Consider the following 17,310-nt stretch of genomic DNA (forward strand, 5'->3'; position numbering starts at 1 on the left):
CAATATCCGGAGCTCAAGTGAATGGAAGAAGACTTCTCATATTCTCTGCTGGACCTGTTAGTTAGATTTGCTAGTTTTCATATTACAAGAAAATAACATGCAGATCCAAGAGGGGAGAAAAGAAAATATGACTTTTTTTTTTTTTTCAAGAGAAATTATCTGGGAAATCTTAGTGTTCCCAGTGTCAAGACATCTTTTCTTTTCTCACTGTAACCATGAGGCAGGTTGAGTTTTCCACCAGGACAATTAGAATAGGCACCTATCCTACTGCTATTGAAAGAGGTTTTGAAGTGTTTTCACATCCTGCTGGGCTATTGTTTAGTGTAATTTGCAGAGTAGTTCCAAGTAGGAGCCCCACTGTCAATTTTAGCAAAGCTTAATGCAAGAGGCATGCCACAGTCTTATTCTTATCCATCCTAAGGATTTGGAGAGGTTTTCAGACCCTGGAAAATGATGAGACATCATACAGGCTGTAAAAACCTCATGACTTCTACATACAGAATGGTTGTGTTGTTGTCATACAATGAAAATGCACTTTACAGTCTCAGCCTTTCAGAGGATACAAAATGGAGGAGCCAGGTAAGCAGAGGAGATAGCGTATGGTCTATGGTAGGTAGGTCTTGTAATTCTGAAAAATGAAACATGCTGCATTTGCATGGAAACAGAGCACTATTTTTTCCCATTTAGTGTGCAACAAGACAAAAGAAATGTGATATTTTCTTTGCAGTTGTTGAGGACCTGATCCTGAAAAACCCTAAGCACGTTCTGTCTTGTAAACCCTTGGTGACTTCATTTGGGAATTTGTAGGGCTTTTGTTTGAAGCTATTTCAATGTAATAATCTTTTGACTGTTTAGTGGCTGTAGCAGAGCTGTCTGGCATAGCCCAGCAGTAAAGATAAATGTTCTGGGTGTACTATGCATGTATACACTGCTAGCTACAAGTGCCTTTGTTATCAGTAACCACTGGGATCCTGAAACTGTAACAGAGGCCAAGGAGAGAAAGCTATTTGGGGAGTAATCCTTTGTAGATGGCACACCCCAGCAAAGAGGAGTACCAGCTTGTCAGTGAAAGAAAGCAGAACAACAAATGCCTCACCAGGGAAGGAGAAGAACCACTGAAGGACAAAACATCTGTAAGAGGAAATAACTTCTTTTCCAGCTCTGTTCAGCTTTTAAGATGGTTCTACTCATCTCACCCATTCTGCGGGGTTTTCAGGCAGTATAATTTCTTTTCCTGATTTCTTTTCCTTCTAAAATAAGAAGAGAAAAAGTAAAGCAGAGAAGCCTACATCAAGAATGGGTCATCTTCTTTTAACTGCACCTCTATATCCACTTAGGCAAAGCTTGAATATGGCTCAGTCTCTGAATGTATGATGTTTCTTTCAGGTCCTACTTCTCAGACTGGCATCCTGGGATGCTTTTCAGACTATGCTGGTTTCTGAAAAAAGGTAGAAAAAGAGTTAATGCTCTGAAGGCAGAATGTTTATTAGCCCTTCTCCCCTGCAAGCATCTAGGGATATTCTTCCATGTTAATTCCCCATCCTTTCCTGAGTCCTTCTGTTTCTGTGGCACAGAAGATCCATAAAGATTAGTGTCATGCTGAGGGAAAGGATTTCCTGGTCTGAGCTAAGAGAAGGGTGGTGGTGGTGACATCATTGTTTCCAGTTTACTTAGACATATAAGACGGACCAGATTTGCCATAATAAAATAATATTAGCAGATGTTTTATACTGCAACTCATGCACAAAGCCTTCAAGTTTTGTACTCAGTAACCATGTGGAAGAAGTGCATGGAGATTGGCACTTACAAATTAAGTGTATGCACATCTGCAAAGGCAAAGTTTGGTCAAAAATGCAACACAGCTTTCTGCTTAAAGCTGATTTGCAGCACAGTGCTGAAAAAACTGTTGGTAAGCAGGAAGCAGCATACAGAGAAAAAACAAAGTGAATAATATCTACTGTCTACTTTGAATGTAGTCAGCTAAATTCAGCTTTCAGTTATTCTGATATATCCCCATTTTTTTTTTTAGCACATTACAGGACAAGTACATATTTAGGACACATTTATCATTGAAATCAAAAACAATTTCAGATTACTAAGGCTTGAGGGCCTTGTTTGTGTATGCAAGGTAAAACTAATGCCTGGAAAAATTCATTCAACTTCATAATTCTTGTTTTCCTGTTGGGTGAAATTAGCTCATAAAACTCATGTATTTAAAACTATGTTAGCATTGTTATTATAACTTATTATGAAGTAGTTTTTGTTTGATTATAAGGATGTAATTGAGAGTGGCAATATGCCTATCTGTAGGACACTGAGAAGACCTTGGCCAAACAAGAAAATAAGATCTTGACCACAAATCACATATAAACCCGCAAAATCCAGCAAACCCTTGAGTTTCAGCCAGAGAAGGGCCATGTCAGTTAAAACAAAGTGAGTTTTCAGTGCACAAGATCTGTGGTGCCCCAGCTGCCCTGGGAAGGACTGTTGCCAGGGCACATTCCCAGGAGCTGCAGTGCTGTATCACAAAGGGAAACCTAATTCCCCATCAAGACAATGGAAGCTCTGGAGTTTAAAGTAGAGATCCTGTGAGGATTTAAGTTGTAAACAAAGCAAATGAAAGGCAAAGCTACGGAAGTCACAGATTTATCGGGTTTATCACCAGATGTAGCTCTTGGCAGCTGGGAAGTCCCTGGGAATTATGCCATTCTGGTGAGTACTTATTTTTAATAAAACACCTCCAGTTCTTCTTTCAGGAAGACCTAGGCCCATGGAGGTGCCTTCTTCAGCTTGTCCATTAAACATCTCCTTCAGGGCCCCTTGTATAGTGTGATGCCTGTGAAAAAGCAGAGAAGTCACTGATATATTAATTCAGAATTGATTCAGAAGCCATACTTGTACTGATAACGTGAAAAGGCCCGAGTGTCTCTCTGACCTAGTAGTTCTTTTGTGGATCCTTTGTGTCCTGTCTTCCATATCCTGTACCAGCACCTCTGATTTGGAGTAGAATACCCGAGGAGCAGGTTTTCTGTTGGCTTATTTTAATCCAGTGAAAGAGGTGTCTCAAGTGTGCACTATAACCTGAAAACAGACTGCTTCCTTATGTGCACTTATAAGAACAGGGCACCAGTCTTGCATGAGGATTTGTTGCTGCTCTATGGTAAAAGTTAAACAACAGTATCACTACACAAAAATTTATATAGAATAATAAGTAATAAATGTTGTATGGGATGAACACATCAAATAATCAGAAATATACTCTCAGAATTGAGCTGACCTATTTCTGCATCCAGGCAACTCTGAAAGCAAGTTTTGTTAACGTTGTGCGATTTATTTGTTTCTATAAAGTTGGTGGGTTTTGTTGCTGCCATATTATTGCCGTGTTAGAGACAGTATATCTTAGTGTGCCAGAATTTCTACTCTGTCAGTAGCATGCAGGACTGTAGAGCTGCTGCCACTGATGCTACTGCAGAATTTGAAGGTCATTGGGCTAGACTTGCTGTCTGCTGTTTGTAGTGATTTTGTATCCTCCTGCTATGTGATTCTCTCTGAAATTCCACCTTACCTTTTATGTGAATGACAAATGCTGTACAAATTTGGTATACTATCTGAGCAATCACTCAGCCATTTACACCTGTTTTTTTTCTAGCAAGATCTTAGAAATAGCTGAGTCTTAGTGATTGCAAGAGAAATAATGGAAGAAGATAATGAAGAAACTTTGCAAAATGTCTTTCTGTGACAACTCATGTCACATCATAAGCTGAGTCTTACCTGCTGCTGCTTTTTCTTATGCAACTGTAAATTTGTCTATAATATTACCTTGTCTGCTTATTTGACATCTTGAAGATCCTCATCCTCTTCTCTAGACTCCTGGTAAAACACATTTCATCAGAATCTTCCACATGTGTACCACTAGCAAAATTTTGAACAGTATCCTGGAAAGGAGACTTAGAAGATAATTTAAGTGGGTATGCAACACAACAGAGTCTTTTAGTGTTGGCAGTTCAGTGAGCAGTAAGGATGGAGCTTGATTGCTGTGGCTCTTACTGTCCATCAGACAGGAAGTCCCTGTGATTTAGCCTCTCTGTAAGTACAGAGATTTCTCCTGTGCTCTGTTGTTTCCATAAGGTATGTGAGAACATAACTGAAACTTGCAGCATTTGTAATACTGTAATTGGGTAAGGTGTTCACATGGTGAGACACTCATGAATGCCACGTGTTCATGTGTATGTATGTAAATTTTGTGCTTTTTAGTAAAACTAGCCTTAAAAGGATTAGTGTGATCTTTGGATGTGCAGGGGTATAGGGAGCTGATTCTATGCTTATATCACAACCTGGGGTAGAGAGTGATGTGACTTCCAGTTGGGAAAAACAACTGGAAACAACTACATTTTTTAAAGGATATTGAATATTTTTCCACAGAAGAGACACAAAAAGTGACAGGCAAACTAGACAAAATGCTTACCTGCAATGAGCTTCCATGGCTTTGCTTTACCGATAGCAAGAATGACGTAGATTATGTGTATTTTGCACCAGACCTTAAAAGGGTGCTTGAGCTAGCAGAGGAAATCTACTAAAACCCAAGGAAGAAAGATGCAAGCCAGACAAGCTAAAAATTAAAAGAGAAAAGAAGAAAGCCTGCAGTTTTATTAGCAATGAAAATGATTACACATTAGGGCAAGAGAATAGCTCAGACTTCCAAATAAAGACTGACACAGCTCCTTTCAGGAGGTATTTTCCTGCCAAGCACAAGTCATTTAAATCAGTATTATGCTCCATGCTGTGCAGAAGGTTATCTTAGATGGTGTAATGGTCACATGTCGTGGTAAAATGTTCAGATGTATTGTTTGTGACCAAGGGGGAAACACTTTCACTCTGTCACAGCGTTTTATTTTTTAATTACGTGCAGAAACTCTAATAATTTGTGCTTCTGAGTGTCCTGCTGTCCATGCCCAAAATCAGTCACATCCAGCTCAGTGAATACAATGTGGTGAGGTGATCCTGAGCTGCCTGTTTTTCTTGGAACCCATTCCAGAATGTGGAGTGATCCCCTTTGTTCAGCCTCACCATCAAAGGTAGGTTACCTTCGAGTGAAATCCCATGCCTGCAGATAGTGTTTACAGGATAAGGCCTCAATGCATCACTGACAATGTGACATGCTGTTCGTTAGTGTATGAAATACTGTCAGTCCAGCTGTCTTGCTGGAGGGCCTCTGGGATCACAAGATGAGAAGAAAATCCTTTTCTGCAGTCCACTTTCTTGTTGCCAGCCTGTTCCCTGCAGTCATCCAGAAGAGCCCTGTGCTTCTACAGGCAGGGTTTTCATGGATATTATTCAACACCACAGCTTCTATTCAGCATTTACCCTTGTTTAGTTTGCTCAGTCTCACTTCATATTTTAGGTTTCATTTTTCTCTTAAGTGTTTCAACTTGACTTAGCTCTTAGCTTAATGTAACATATTTTTTACAGTAATCAAACAAGATCTTTTAAACCAGGGATGACATGCTTTTAAAAGCACAAATGGCAGCTCAAGGGCAATCACCATTTAGAGTCAAAAGGAGGAAAATACATAACCACCCTTTGAATATTTGTGTATCTTTGCCTGTAAGACAACGTTATGAGACCACTTCTTTGGTAATTCAGTTATGCCACCTCTTTGGCCAAATTATGCTTTGTTTCTTCGATGTAAATCCAGGATAATCTCTTGGACTTCTACAGAGTTAATTGGCTTTATCCTGATATTAACTGAAAGCAGATTTTGACTTGCATTTTTCAGTGTATCTCCTGCTGGAATCTCCTCCTACTGAATATGGTGTCAGTATGGTGTCAGGGGCCCTGAGTGTGCCAAACGGATTTTTTCCTTAGCTCATATTTCTGTCACATCATATGTGTTTGATTTACTTACATTGTTCTTGTATTTAATCTGAATGTATTTAGTCACATTTACTGTCATTTTTTATTTGTTTAGCAACTCTGCTCAGCTTAGAAAGGTAACAGGGATGGATAGAGCATAACAAGTTGCAAATATACTCTGTGCAGAGCTCTTCTGTGGCTTGCAGTGTTTTGCTTTTGACAGTTTGGTATGGGACAGGTTGTTTATTCAAATGCTTGATTTATATCAGAGCATGTAGCAGCAGCTGTAAGTATACTATAGGGAAATACTTGATACACGTTTTATTTATTTTTACACCATTGTTTGTGCAATCCTCCAGGAACATGGTAAAAAGTCTTCTTACTTCCAGGGCACACATCAATAGTGTTTGGTGTTCAGAGTGAAGAGGACCCAATCAGTGCTCAGGAAGTTGGCTGTGGTCACTGCCAAGTCTCTGGTAGCAGCAATGACAGCAAAGTGAAAGCCCCCCCCCTTTAGATGTGGGGTTTGCTGACTCCAATAGGGCAGGACTTCAGCCCTGTTCTCTGCTACAAAAGCTGATGGGGTTTGTGGGCATTTTAAGGTGATGATGCTGGTACCAGGGAGCTGAATGTCTCTGCTCTTGGTCTCACACAGCGTCCAGGCAGCCATCACCTCAGGCTCAGCAGGCCCGGTATGATAGTGACTGGATCCCCTCGCAGCAGCCAGGCATAGGCACGGCTGCCCAAGGGCCTTGCAATCTCCAGGTGGGCAAAAGGGGCCTGGGTGTGGGGAGAGAGCCAAGCAATTGTTGCACTGCTTCAGCACCAGGCTCCCATCATGCGTGCCCACTGCTGCAACGTGTACTCATGTGCTCTCGGGTGTCCTCCACAGCTGGGGGTGCGGGATGTGGGGATTTCCCTCTCACAGACTGTGGGCCCACTCTCCAAACGCTGGCGATAGCAGTGGGGACAAGCACTGTCCTTTTGTCCCACTGCTGATGTTAGCAGGACTCCATTTTCCACCCCCTAGTAATGGGGGTAAGGTAGTTTCTAAGTTAATGGTCACTCGGTTTGGAACAAGCGTGTGGCCAAGCATGGAGCCAGGGGGTGGGCTGTGTCTGAATATATCCCAGATTGTTGACAGGGTTCAGCCCTTGTCCCTGCAGCTAAGTGGTCCAGTGGAGATTTGTATCTTGGCAGAAGGCAGCCTGATGCCTACGCACCGCTATTTAGCCTATTGCATTTCAGATTTAAGTTGCAAATAGGCTCTGTCTGAGCAGGATTGAATTTCAGTGTTTGCAAAAGCAGCTAAATGCTCTTAGGTTAAATGTGCCAGTAGATACTGGCTGTTTTGTACAATTTCAGCAACACAAGCAGTCCACCCTGTCGAGTTGGCCAGTTAAACTGACCTTGCAGCTGCTTTATTTAGGTAGAACATTGCAAATTGATGGTGCATTGTACAAAATTTGGTATAGTCTTTTAAATATTAAATCTTTTAATGGAAGCTTGCACTGAAAGGAGAACATAAAATGAGATGAACAAAAATGCTCAAAGATTTTAATGTCTGAATCAATTGTTTCTGGGCAGCAATTCAGCTAAGTCTCTGTCCATGACACTGACTAAAGCCTTTGTCCATCTTTTATTTCTTTTACTTCAGAGCAATATTGTAAATCATGTTTGTAAGAATGAAATTTCTATCTTAAGGTAACTGCAATATAGCTCACAGAGGGAAAGCAGATGAACAAGTGATAAGGGAACCAGAGAGCAAGTTGAATCTAGTTGAAAGAGGGCACATTTTGTTTTCCTGGATTAGGTTAATTTTAAAACTTTTTCTTCCAAACATTTTTGTCTCTGGACAAGACAGTTCAGCTATTGTTAGAGGTACAAAAATAGAAGTGATATGAGAATGGTTGCTCATGTTTTCTTATTCTGTTTCTTTCTTTTTCTTTTTTTTTTCCTTAAATTGCAACAGCATTCATTTTTAAGTATGCTCTACAGCAGTCATCAAAACATGATGATAGATAGCCTTTTCCCAGGTGATTCTTAATTCCACGTCTTCTTATCCAGCAAATGGACTACTCTCCAAATATAAATATATTTATAACTCCATTTTTTTGGGGGCAAGGCACTAATGAATCACATATGGGTGCTTTGATTTTTTTTACCATGTACACCGTGCTCTGCAGGCAAACCCATCTCCAAGTGGCTGGAAGCATGGACCCTGTCCCATCCAGGCCTTGCAGCTCACTTTTTCCTCCTTTTTGTCTTTTCTTTGCAGTTGTTCAGCACATCAAGCGCCACAATATTGTTCTTAAAAGAGAACTTGGTGAAGGAGCCTTTGGGAAAGTCTTTCTGGCAGAATGCTACAACCTCTGTCCCGAGCAGGACAAGATCTTGGTGGCAGTGAAGGTAAAAGAGTCTAGGGTTTCAATCATTAATATGTAGTTGCAACTAATGCTACTTTATTTGTAAATGATTGTGTGGAAAGGTTCACAGGGCTAATGGGGTGTTAAGAGAATGTGATATGTGAGCTTGCTGTGGATTATAAAATGAGAGCTGAATTTCATAAGGAAAAGGGGGAAAACAGTGTTACAAAGGGTTAAAATGTTTTCTGATCTATTTAAAATATGACTAGTGAAAAATAAAGCCTAGGCCATTGAAAATGCATGTGACTAACAAAATAATGTATAACCAGCTAAGTGCATAGGTTATGTGTGTAATTGCCAGTCAAATAAGGCTTTTTATTTATTTTTTTTCATGATTGTGTGATTCTCTTAATCGGCCAATGAAATTATCTGTGGTTAATGGTCATAACATTCCTGGCAGCTATATTAATCACAAAATTGTGGATAATATTTTCATGTGCTGTTAAACACTGTCTATATGGAAATCCAGAAGTCATGATATTTCAGACCTGGAGGAGTGATTCTTGATTATACAGCTCCAGTCAGCCCTTCCAAAACACAGTCCAAAATAGAAGGGAAATTTCCAGCATGGTCTTGGGGTTTGTACACTGAACATGCTTCATGGTAGCAAATCTTTTAGTCCCCCAAAATGGAAGGCCTAAGGGTTGGTCATCACCATCAGCTATGGATGTACACTAGAAGACATTATCAGTGATACTACACTCAAAGAGCTTGCAAAGTCTCCCTGGCAACCATCTCCTATCTCCATCTGTTGTTCTGCTGAAAGCTGAACGAGGTGTTCAACATTTGAGGTATCTCATTAAATGCAGGGTGAATACACATTTAGAATTTGGGCTGTGTTTAGGGATCAGAAAATAATCTTGTCTGACCAGCCGCAATTAGTCAACCATGTGTATGTTCTGGATCAAGCTGTACAGTAAAAGAAACCAAGTAGATCGTCTTTTTGAAAATGGAAACAAGGCACAGAGTTTTGGATCTGGTAGTAAAAACATAAGAATGAGGATGGATTTGTAGAGTGCTGTCTTGCTCCATCAAAAATAACATTTTTGTGTGTGTGTTTATCAAAGTTACAAGCTTTTTGATAGTTGGAGTTGTTCCACCATGTTGACTGGTAAGGAGAAATGAAGCCTGGAAGGGACATGTCATAGATGGGAGAAAGCATGAGACAAGAGATGACAAAACTAGAACTGAATGAATTTTCTATTGTATTTTGGTGAAACTAGAGTGGAAACTTCCATTTCTCTATCACTTCAGAGAAGTGCTGGATAGCAAAATAAAAGTCTCTCCATTCACTCACTGCCTTTGAAAGTCCTGACCAAATTGAGCCTAGCACTTCTGCTGTTAAATGCTGTACTGCCCTCTCTCTCTGCTGCACTTTCTCAATGTAATTCACAAGAGTATTCAGCCTTCAAAGGGAGAGGTGTCTCCATGGGTTTAGGTGATAAATCTGTCAGTTTTCTGGATTGGTATTATTATTTTTTTTTAAATTCTTTTTTACCAAATCAATTCTTCCTAGCATCAAAAGCTATTGCACAGATAGCCATGACAAGAATAACCTCTGTGGACAGATTATGCCCATTTTAGGTTTCTCATATTGGTTCTTAGATAGTGACCAAAGTCACATCTTTAAGAGAAATATTTTGGTGAACTGGACTGTGTCCAGGCCTCAACATTTGCCACAGGGTTTGGCATTGAAAGTGTTTCATTTTTGTTCTTCGAGGAGCAGACCTGGATGCCAGCAGCCAAGGTTTGCTTTTCCTGGCTAACAGCAAAGGTTTTACAGTGCTTCACCACCACCACCACCTCCACCCCCCTCAGCAAAGCCACAGCAAAATTGTCCCTGTGAAATAGATCCAGGGAGCATCTGTTTGGTATGAAGTAAGGAAGTGCCAGGGGTACTGGGCAACAAGGAAGCATGACCTCATCCACCTGCAACCCTCAGGACAGTGGCTGGTCTCCTGGCTTGCCGACTGCTATGCAACTGCATGGCCTTGTGCAAGTGTGCTAAAACTTTGGCCTAAACATCCCATGTCTAGTTCAACATTCATCCTTTTCCTCACTAGCAGGCTGATATCTGAGACCTTGACGCTGCAGCAAATTGCGTGGGAGATGAGTTCCAGAGAAATCTGGGAAGATGCAAAAGCAGGCTTAGCATAAACAACCCCAAATGCTTTTCCTCATTGGAAGAGGAGTAGCATAGTCTGTTAAATTTGTTTTGACCATCGGGACTTTTGGGGGGAATACTGAGTGTTCAGAAATGCTTACTGTGGATCAAGACCTGCGAGCACGGAGTTTAACCACAGGTCAGTCTGGGCATGGGATTCCCCCCACCCCAGGTGACTTTTCAGATCAGATCAGTACACAATGTGCTGCAGACAATTCTAGAGAACAGAGGGTGGGAGAAGGAAAGGTTCTCATTTCCCTGTTGGCTGTTTTTGCTGTGCCACAGTGGTTGTTCAGGCCCGGATTCAGGGCCAGTACTCCTGTACTATCTACTCATAGGACTGGTTTCCCAGTCAGAGTTTTGCCCTCGTTTAAACTGTCTGTAGCTGGGAGCTGGAGGTGAGGATGACCTGCAGGACACAAGTTAGCAGCTGCCTTTTGCTGACCTGGGAGTGGGAAAGGCAGGATTCACCCTGTGCTGCTTGCTCCAGGGTTGTGCTTGTCTAGCAGACTGACGTATGTACTACGTGACGAATGTTTCCATGGCACTGCAGAGGAGAACCAAAGCTTTCCAACTCTTCTCCAACTCTCAGGTGTTCTGTGGTGCTGGGGAGCAGTAAGCTGAAAGAGTGTAAAGGAAGGCTGTCAGGAGAGTTTCATTACCATGTCATACTGGTGCTGGTGAGAGCCAGATCCCCCTGCTGCTGGGGTTACAGCTCTGTGGTGTCAGGGTGGATTAAAAAGCTGGTGACTTGCACTTGCTGTGCACAGCAAGTGCTGTGCAGTGCAAGTTTGCAGGGTCCAGATTCTATATGGATACCTGGGCAAGGTCTTGATGAAGGAGATTAAACAAGGGGTGGCGGTCCACCTGTCACAGGGCTGAACTCAGCAGATGAGGAACTCCTCTACCAGCCAGGGAATGCTTCTGTTGCCTAAGGGAATATGTCCCCTCCTCCTTAGCTGCTGGCCAAGCAGCCTAATGGTTGGAAAGTACTTGTGGTTGTGTACCAGTTCTTGCTTGAGAAAACCTCCCATTGATTGGTGAGAGTGCTTTGCATGCAGAGCTTTGGCTTACCTGTCAGTATTGATAAAAATAATGAATATGTTCTTTTCCCCGTCTTGTGCTCTTATGGTTTTATTTTGTTTTTGTTTTTTCCCCTTACACTGAAAAGAAGTTAAATGCATTACTCCCTGTCATTTCTATGTAAATGTTATGTGCTTATTAATTTTTTCGCTTTCTAATCTCCTCCTTGCCTATGTCGGCTATCTCTCATGCATTGTGTCTATGCTGTGTGCTGCATGAAGTAATGAAAATTAGAGGAGTGGGGGCTGCAGCAATGGTGGGTTACAGAACTTAAGGTTGCCCTTGTAATAGAAACCCTTTCTGAGTTTTGCCAGGGTTTTAGACCTTTTTGCATTTTGCTGTTTGACAGAAAAATGTGTAATTGCCATGGCAACTGCTCTGTCATATGATAATTTTGCTGTTTCTGTGAGATAAAAAGCTTCTCCTGAAATATACAATAAGCCATCATCACAGGGCAGAGCTGTCAGCGTTTTTACTGTCTTTCCAGGGAAAGAGCATGTTGGAAAGAGTATGAGCCTGTGCTTCTGTCTATCATTTTTTTCCTGGGTTGCTATTATATAAAAATGTTTTTTATATGAATTGTTTTCTAATTCTCTTGCTGAGGAGAATTACAGTCCAATTGCTTTATACATGAAACCAACAGAGGAGACTCAATTGACAACAGAATTGTTCCGGGTGCTTTCTTTATATAGCATAGATCGGACTGTGAGTTGGTGCCTGCATCATGTTAAGGCATCATCGCAGAGCCTGGATGCATTGGAAGATATTTCAGTTTCAGTCCTTGCTTGGTTCAGATGTGCTTTGCTGGGGACCATAGATGTGGAGCTGATTTGATATCCACCTTAGATGTGTATACTGTGTAGGCTGTGTATACTAATATGTCACGGCTTATGAAGGCTTGTAAGATCCTTGTTGCATCATTATTGGTAAAACTTGCGAAAGAAGGGTTCTGTGTCTGAAGACACATGAGATTCATAAAGGGTTCTTCAGGGAAGTGTCGTTGTGGCACAACAAGTTTCTATTGCCTCTGGTATCCACAGAGCCTGAAATCTACAGAGAAAAGCCCCTGTATCTGATAAATGGCTTTTCACTCAGCCCTGCTTCTTTTCACCTCAGCTGATCATTTTTAAGGTCTATGTCTGCCGTTTCATAAGTAAAGAAAGCATTTTCTCTGACAGTCATCTTTTAGTCCCTAGTCCCTCATTCATACAAGCATAGGTATCATACTAGTAAAGTGGACTGAATTCTCTCTGTTTAAGAAAAACCCTGAACAAACCATGACTATTACAGCTAGAAACTGGGTTTGTTGGCAGAATGATTGCACTGTATCAACTTGTTCTGTGTCTGCTCTGATGAGCGTGGTTGGTCCCATGGTGTCTATATGAGTTCAGAGTAGGAAATAGCCAGGAAAAAAACATCCTAAGTTAAAGCAATGCTGTTAGTTTTGAGTCTTATTGTCTTTTGTTTTAAGTCTAGGGGTAATTAAAATACGGAGGTACAAAGCCCAGCTGTAAGTTTCTGTGATTAATAACTTGTGAACATTGTTAACCTGCTATCATTCTCTTACAGTTTTAAAAATGTTTTTTCAATTAATACAGTACCACCATTGTACCTTCTGAAGGTAGAGCACAGTAGTGGTTTATTGTCAATTATGATTATTCCTCACTTAATTGGTGTCAGAATTTGCTTTTGGTTTCATGCATGAAAGTGTTTCCTTGCTCATGAAATGTAGTTAAGAAGAGATCTGAAACTGCTTATGAGTGGCAGGTAAATTAGTACTATTTCATTATACAAAGTTCAAGCCTCCTGTTTGATCCAACATTGATATATTTTCTACAAAATGAAAATGAGCAGGATTTTAGGTCTATATATAAATAAAATGGGGAAAAATAAAAACTGCCACCCCAAGATTCTGACCTGCATCTACTTACGCTCTGTCTATCAATTTGGGATTGATACTTCAGTTGCTTACACATTTCTTAATCTTAGTCATGCAAGTAAATTTACTTTATTTCAAAAGAGTTTCTGACTGAAGTCGCAGCTTGTAAGGTCTGGTCCAAGGATCTGCCCTTCTACAAATCTACTGAATGTATAGTGCACCACAGGGACCAACATCAGCAGTAATTACATCAGTAATACATAAGAAATGCATCTATGTTCCACTAAGTATTTTAAGCAAGCAAAGCTTTATTTTAAGGAACTTAAAAACAGAGGTAAATACCAACAGGATACTAGGGGTTTTCCTGAGTTACAAGCTAAAGGATACAAACCAGCTGTGTACTAGTATGTTTTTTGGATAAGATCAGATTGTTTGTTCTGTGTTTTGGAAAACACTTGAAACAGCAAGATCATGAGTATTCCTACATCCTCTTATAACAAAAATTATTTGGTGGGGATTATACTGTGACATGGGGCAGGGGAACAACAATTCTACTGCCTTTACTAAATTGCACTTAAACATCACATCCGCATTTCTAAAAGAGTTACTAAAAATGTACTTCCATTCTTTATGCAGTATAATGTCCTTATCTTACCCTTACAATGTCTTCTCACATGTTCGCTACCTTCTGTGAACATCTCTTCTTCCTCACATTCTCCTTTCCTCTGCCAGACACTGAAGGATGCCAGTGACAATGCCCGCAAGGACTTCCACCGTGAGGCAGAGCTGCTGACTAACCTGCAACACGAACACATTGTCAAGTTCTATGGCGTCTGCGTTGAGGGCGATCCGCTCATCATGGTCTTTGAGTACATGAAGCATGGAGATCTTAACAAGTTCCTCAGGTAAACCCACCAACATGTGCTGGAGAGCTAGAAGTGGGCAATGAAGGTTGGCAGCTATTGGTACTTAATGCCAAATTAACTCCTATCCCTTAAAAATGCAGACACCCTAAAGTGCAAATCTGTGCAACATTCATTTTGTGTCCTATGATGTGGAACTCATTTTCTTTGTGTATTTGGAAATACCATTAAGTTAAGCCTCAGAAGGAATGGAAACTGAAGAAATACACTTTTTAGTATATTTCAGGGTATTCTGAAATATTTGGTTATAAAGTTTACAGTAAGAACTGTCTTCTTGCAGGCTTTCTGGTAGCATTTTGGAAGATCCCACTCAATACCTATTGCTATCTGTAGGCATCTAAAAGCTTCTGAAATCTAACCCCTTTTCTCTTCCCTCCGCTGACTGTTTTGGAAAGAGTGCCATTAATCTGTGGCAAGAAAACTGAATTATGGAAACTTCGGTGTGGTGGAAAACACTACATTTTGAGGTCTATTTCATAAAGCTGTTCATGAATGTGCATTATAAATTGAAATTTGGCAGTAAAGTAGTCATAAATAAATAGATGATACTCAAGGTTTAGAATAATAGATAACTCATGAATCAGCAAGATTTGAACAGTGGCCTTATCTATGTGCCATTTCCACGAGTGGACATTCATTGACATAAAAATAAGCAGTTAAGAGACAGCTTTTGCTCCTACATAAAAACATTTGCATAAGGGACTGTTCTTTCAATGTCTTCTATGTCACTTCCATCAAAAAGTATCACAAAAAACATTTCAATGTACCGAGATCTCTTCTGCTGAAAAATAAGTGGGGGCATCACCACACTGGACAGATATCTGTGTAATGTATGCTACTGACAAAGCTGTAAAATAATCAAACTAATGTCCCTTTAAATGGGTTCAGATTTTCTATCTGCCTGAAATTGCTAGTGACTGCTAGTGTCACCATTTACGCATTTTTATTGCCTTTGTGAAATGAGTTTGCTGTCCTTCTAATCTCTAGTGAACAAATAGCCACCACATAAAAGCAAATGACATCAACTAGCATCCTCCCTTTTTGGCAGGGCTGCCAGGTCTGGCAGAGAGACTAGCTCTTGAACTGGGGATGCAGAGCAAACACTACTTTTCCCAGACTGACTGTCTCTTTGGCAAAGGATTTAAGTGTATTGTCAGGGCAGTGTTGGGGCATTTACATTTGCCTGCTTGGACCTCTGCCGTGGATCAGGAGAAAACTGTGGTTTCCAAAGACACTGTCCCAGTACTTTTTGAGAGCACTGAATTTCCATTAGAACAGGCCAGATTTGCAGCTGATTCACTATCATGATAAGAAATACTTATTCTTTGATTATTTTTGTTTGGCCTTTTCTTACCTCCTAACTCTGACTTTGAATTGTTGTACAGAAAGGTAGTTTAGCAGACAGTATATTTCCTCCATTAGGTGTTCTCTTTCTCTCTCTCTTCTCTCTCTCTCTCTCTCTTCTTTTTTTTAATTATTAATCAGCCCTGGTCTTTAGAACATAAAATGATTATGCTGGGACAAGCTGTTTAACCTAAGCTCCGATTTGTCATTCCTCTCACATTTGCCGCAGCTTGTGCTGCAGATCAGAGGTTAGCTGCAAGCGGGCTGTAAAAGCCTGAATTTCTTACCCTGCAGCGCCACCAAAGGCTGACGGGAAAAATGAATCCGAAATTTAACCCAAATGAGCCTTGCTGTCTGTGTGTAGCCAAAGGCTGTTTCAGATCTAGGACCACAGCCTCAAAGCCATGCCTGCCCTGTGCTTGTTCTGGACAGTGGAGGCTAATTTGAACCCAAGGAAATCTCTGTCAATGTTACTGACTGTTGCAGACACTGAGGAGCACCTCTTTTACAGACAGCACCACAAGTGCAAGATGGGTGGAGTGTTAAAAATAATCCAAAAGTTTCATTAGATACAAATCATCTCGTCAAGGAAACCAGTGAAAGAAGAATTCTCTAATTTAGTGATTTGGAGCTTCATATCTGAGAGCAGCCAAAAAAATAAAAATAAAAATAATAAAAATAAAATAAAAATAAAAATAAAAAAATCAGTGCAATGAAAAGGCACAGTGCTTTTCAACAGGAATTTTCCTCTGAGTCTTGGCTGGAGGTTTCATATCCTCCTGTACATCCCGCTTCACCCAGACCAGTTGAATGTTTGGCTGTACCCTGTAGCAGAGAAAGTGCAGTTAACTTCTTTACTTGGTACCAGCTGCAATCCCAGCAATGCTACATAACTTCTTTCATTTCTTTCTCACATCTGTCACTTTGCTCATGAAGTTCTTCCCTTGGGGCAATTTTAATATCATATTTCTAATAAGTAATGTCAGATTTGATCTCACAGATTTTGATTAATTTACAACTCTTTTCCAAACTCCTGTGCCCTTTCCTTAGGGATGAATTAAGGCCTCGCCTTCATTGATTAGAAAGGTGATTCTCTGAAACTCTACTTCGGAGGAAGGAAGGACTTCTGAGAGGACTTTTCTGAGAGAAAACAAAAATTGGTTGTAGAGTATTTTTCAAAAACAGTTGAGAAGGGAAGGGCAGAGATAGTCTCTTTGGAAAAATACTTTGCAGGAATAAAATAAAAAGGCTTCTGAAAACCTAGAAGAGTAGAATGGATGGAAAGTCCTTTTTCAAAATATTATAAGGTGTATGAACGAGGAATGAGGAATGATTGTTAGCTGACCTTATTAGTTGGCTAAGGATTGGCTAGTAATGCTTATCATAAAATTGTGTACATAGGAATGCTGATATCAATATCTTTGAGTTAATAGGATTCAACAGGAGAAGGGGGGTGCTTTAGGATAGGGGGATATTATTATGAACCCAGCTGCCTTATTCTTGTGAGCAGTATATGTACCTGTTGTATAATGCTCTTCAGACCGCTTGTCTTTCACTCAGTGAAGGAAAACAGTAAGTGAAAAAAGCCAAGAGACAAATTGTTGCTATTTCACCAATGAATCGATAGCCCTTTTGTTT

The 17,310-nt window shown here is 40.5% G+C and overlaps 1 protein-coding gene across 2 annotated transcripts in view; it reads left to right on the forward strand.

The window, feature by feature from the left end:
• NTRK2 (neurotrophic receptor tyrosine kinase 2) overlaps positions 1 to 17,310 on the forward strand; it is a 172,273-nt gene that overhangs the window by 142,098 nt on the left and 12,865 nt on the right. For both annotated transcript variants that reach the window (XM_080574841.1, XM_080574842.1), the window contains 2 exons: positions 8,132 to 8,262; positions 14,138 to 14,310. In XM_080574841.1, the coding sequence (XP_080430967.1) occupies positions 8,132 to 8,262; positions 14,138 to 14,310 (304 nt within the window). The remainder of the gene's footprint in view (positions 1 to 8,131; positions 8,263 to 14,137; positions 14,311 to 17,310) is intronic.

Source organism: Anser brachyrhynchus, assembly GCF_964034855.1.
Source record: "Anser brachyrhynchus genome assembly, chromosome: Z".
Taxonomy (NCBI): Eukaryota; Metazoa; Chordata; class Aves; order Anseriformes; family Anatidae; genus Anser; species Anser brachyrhynchus.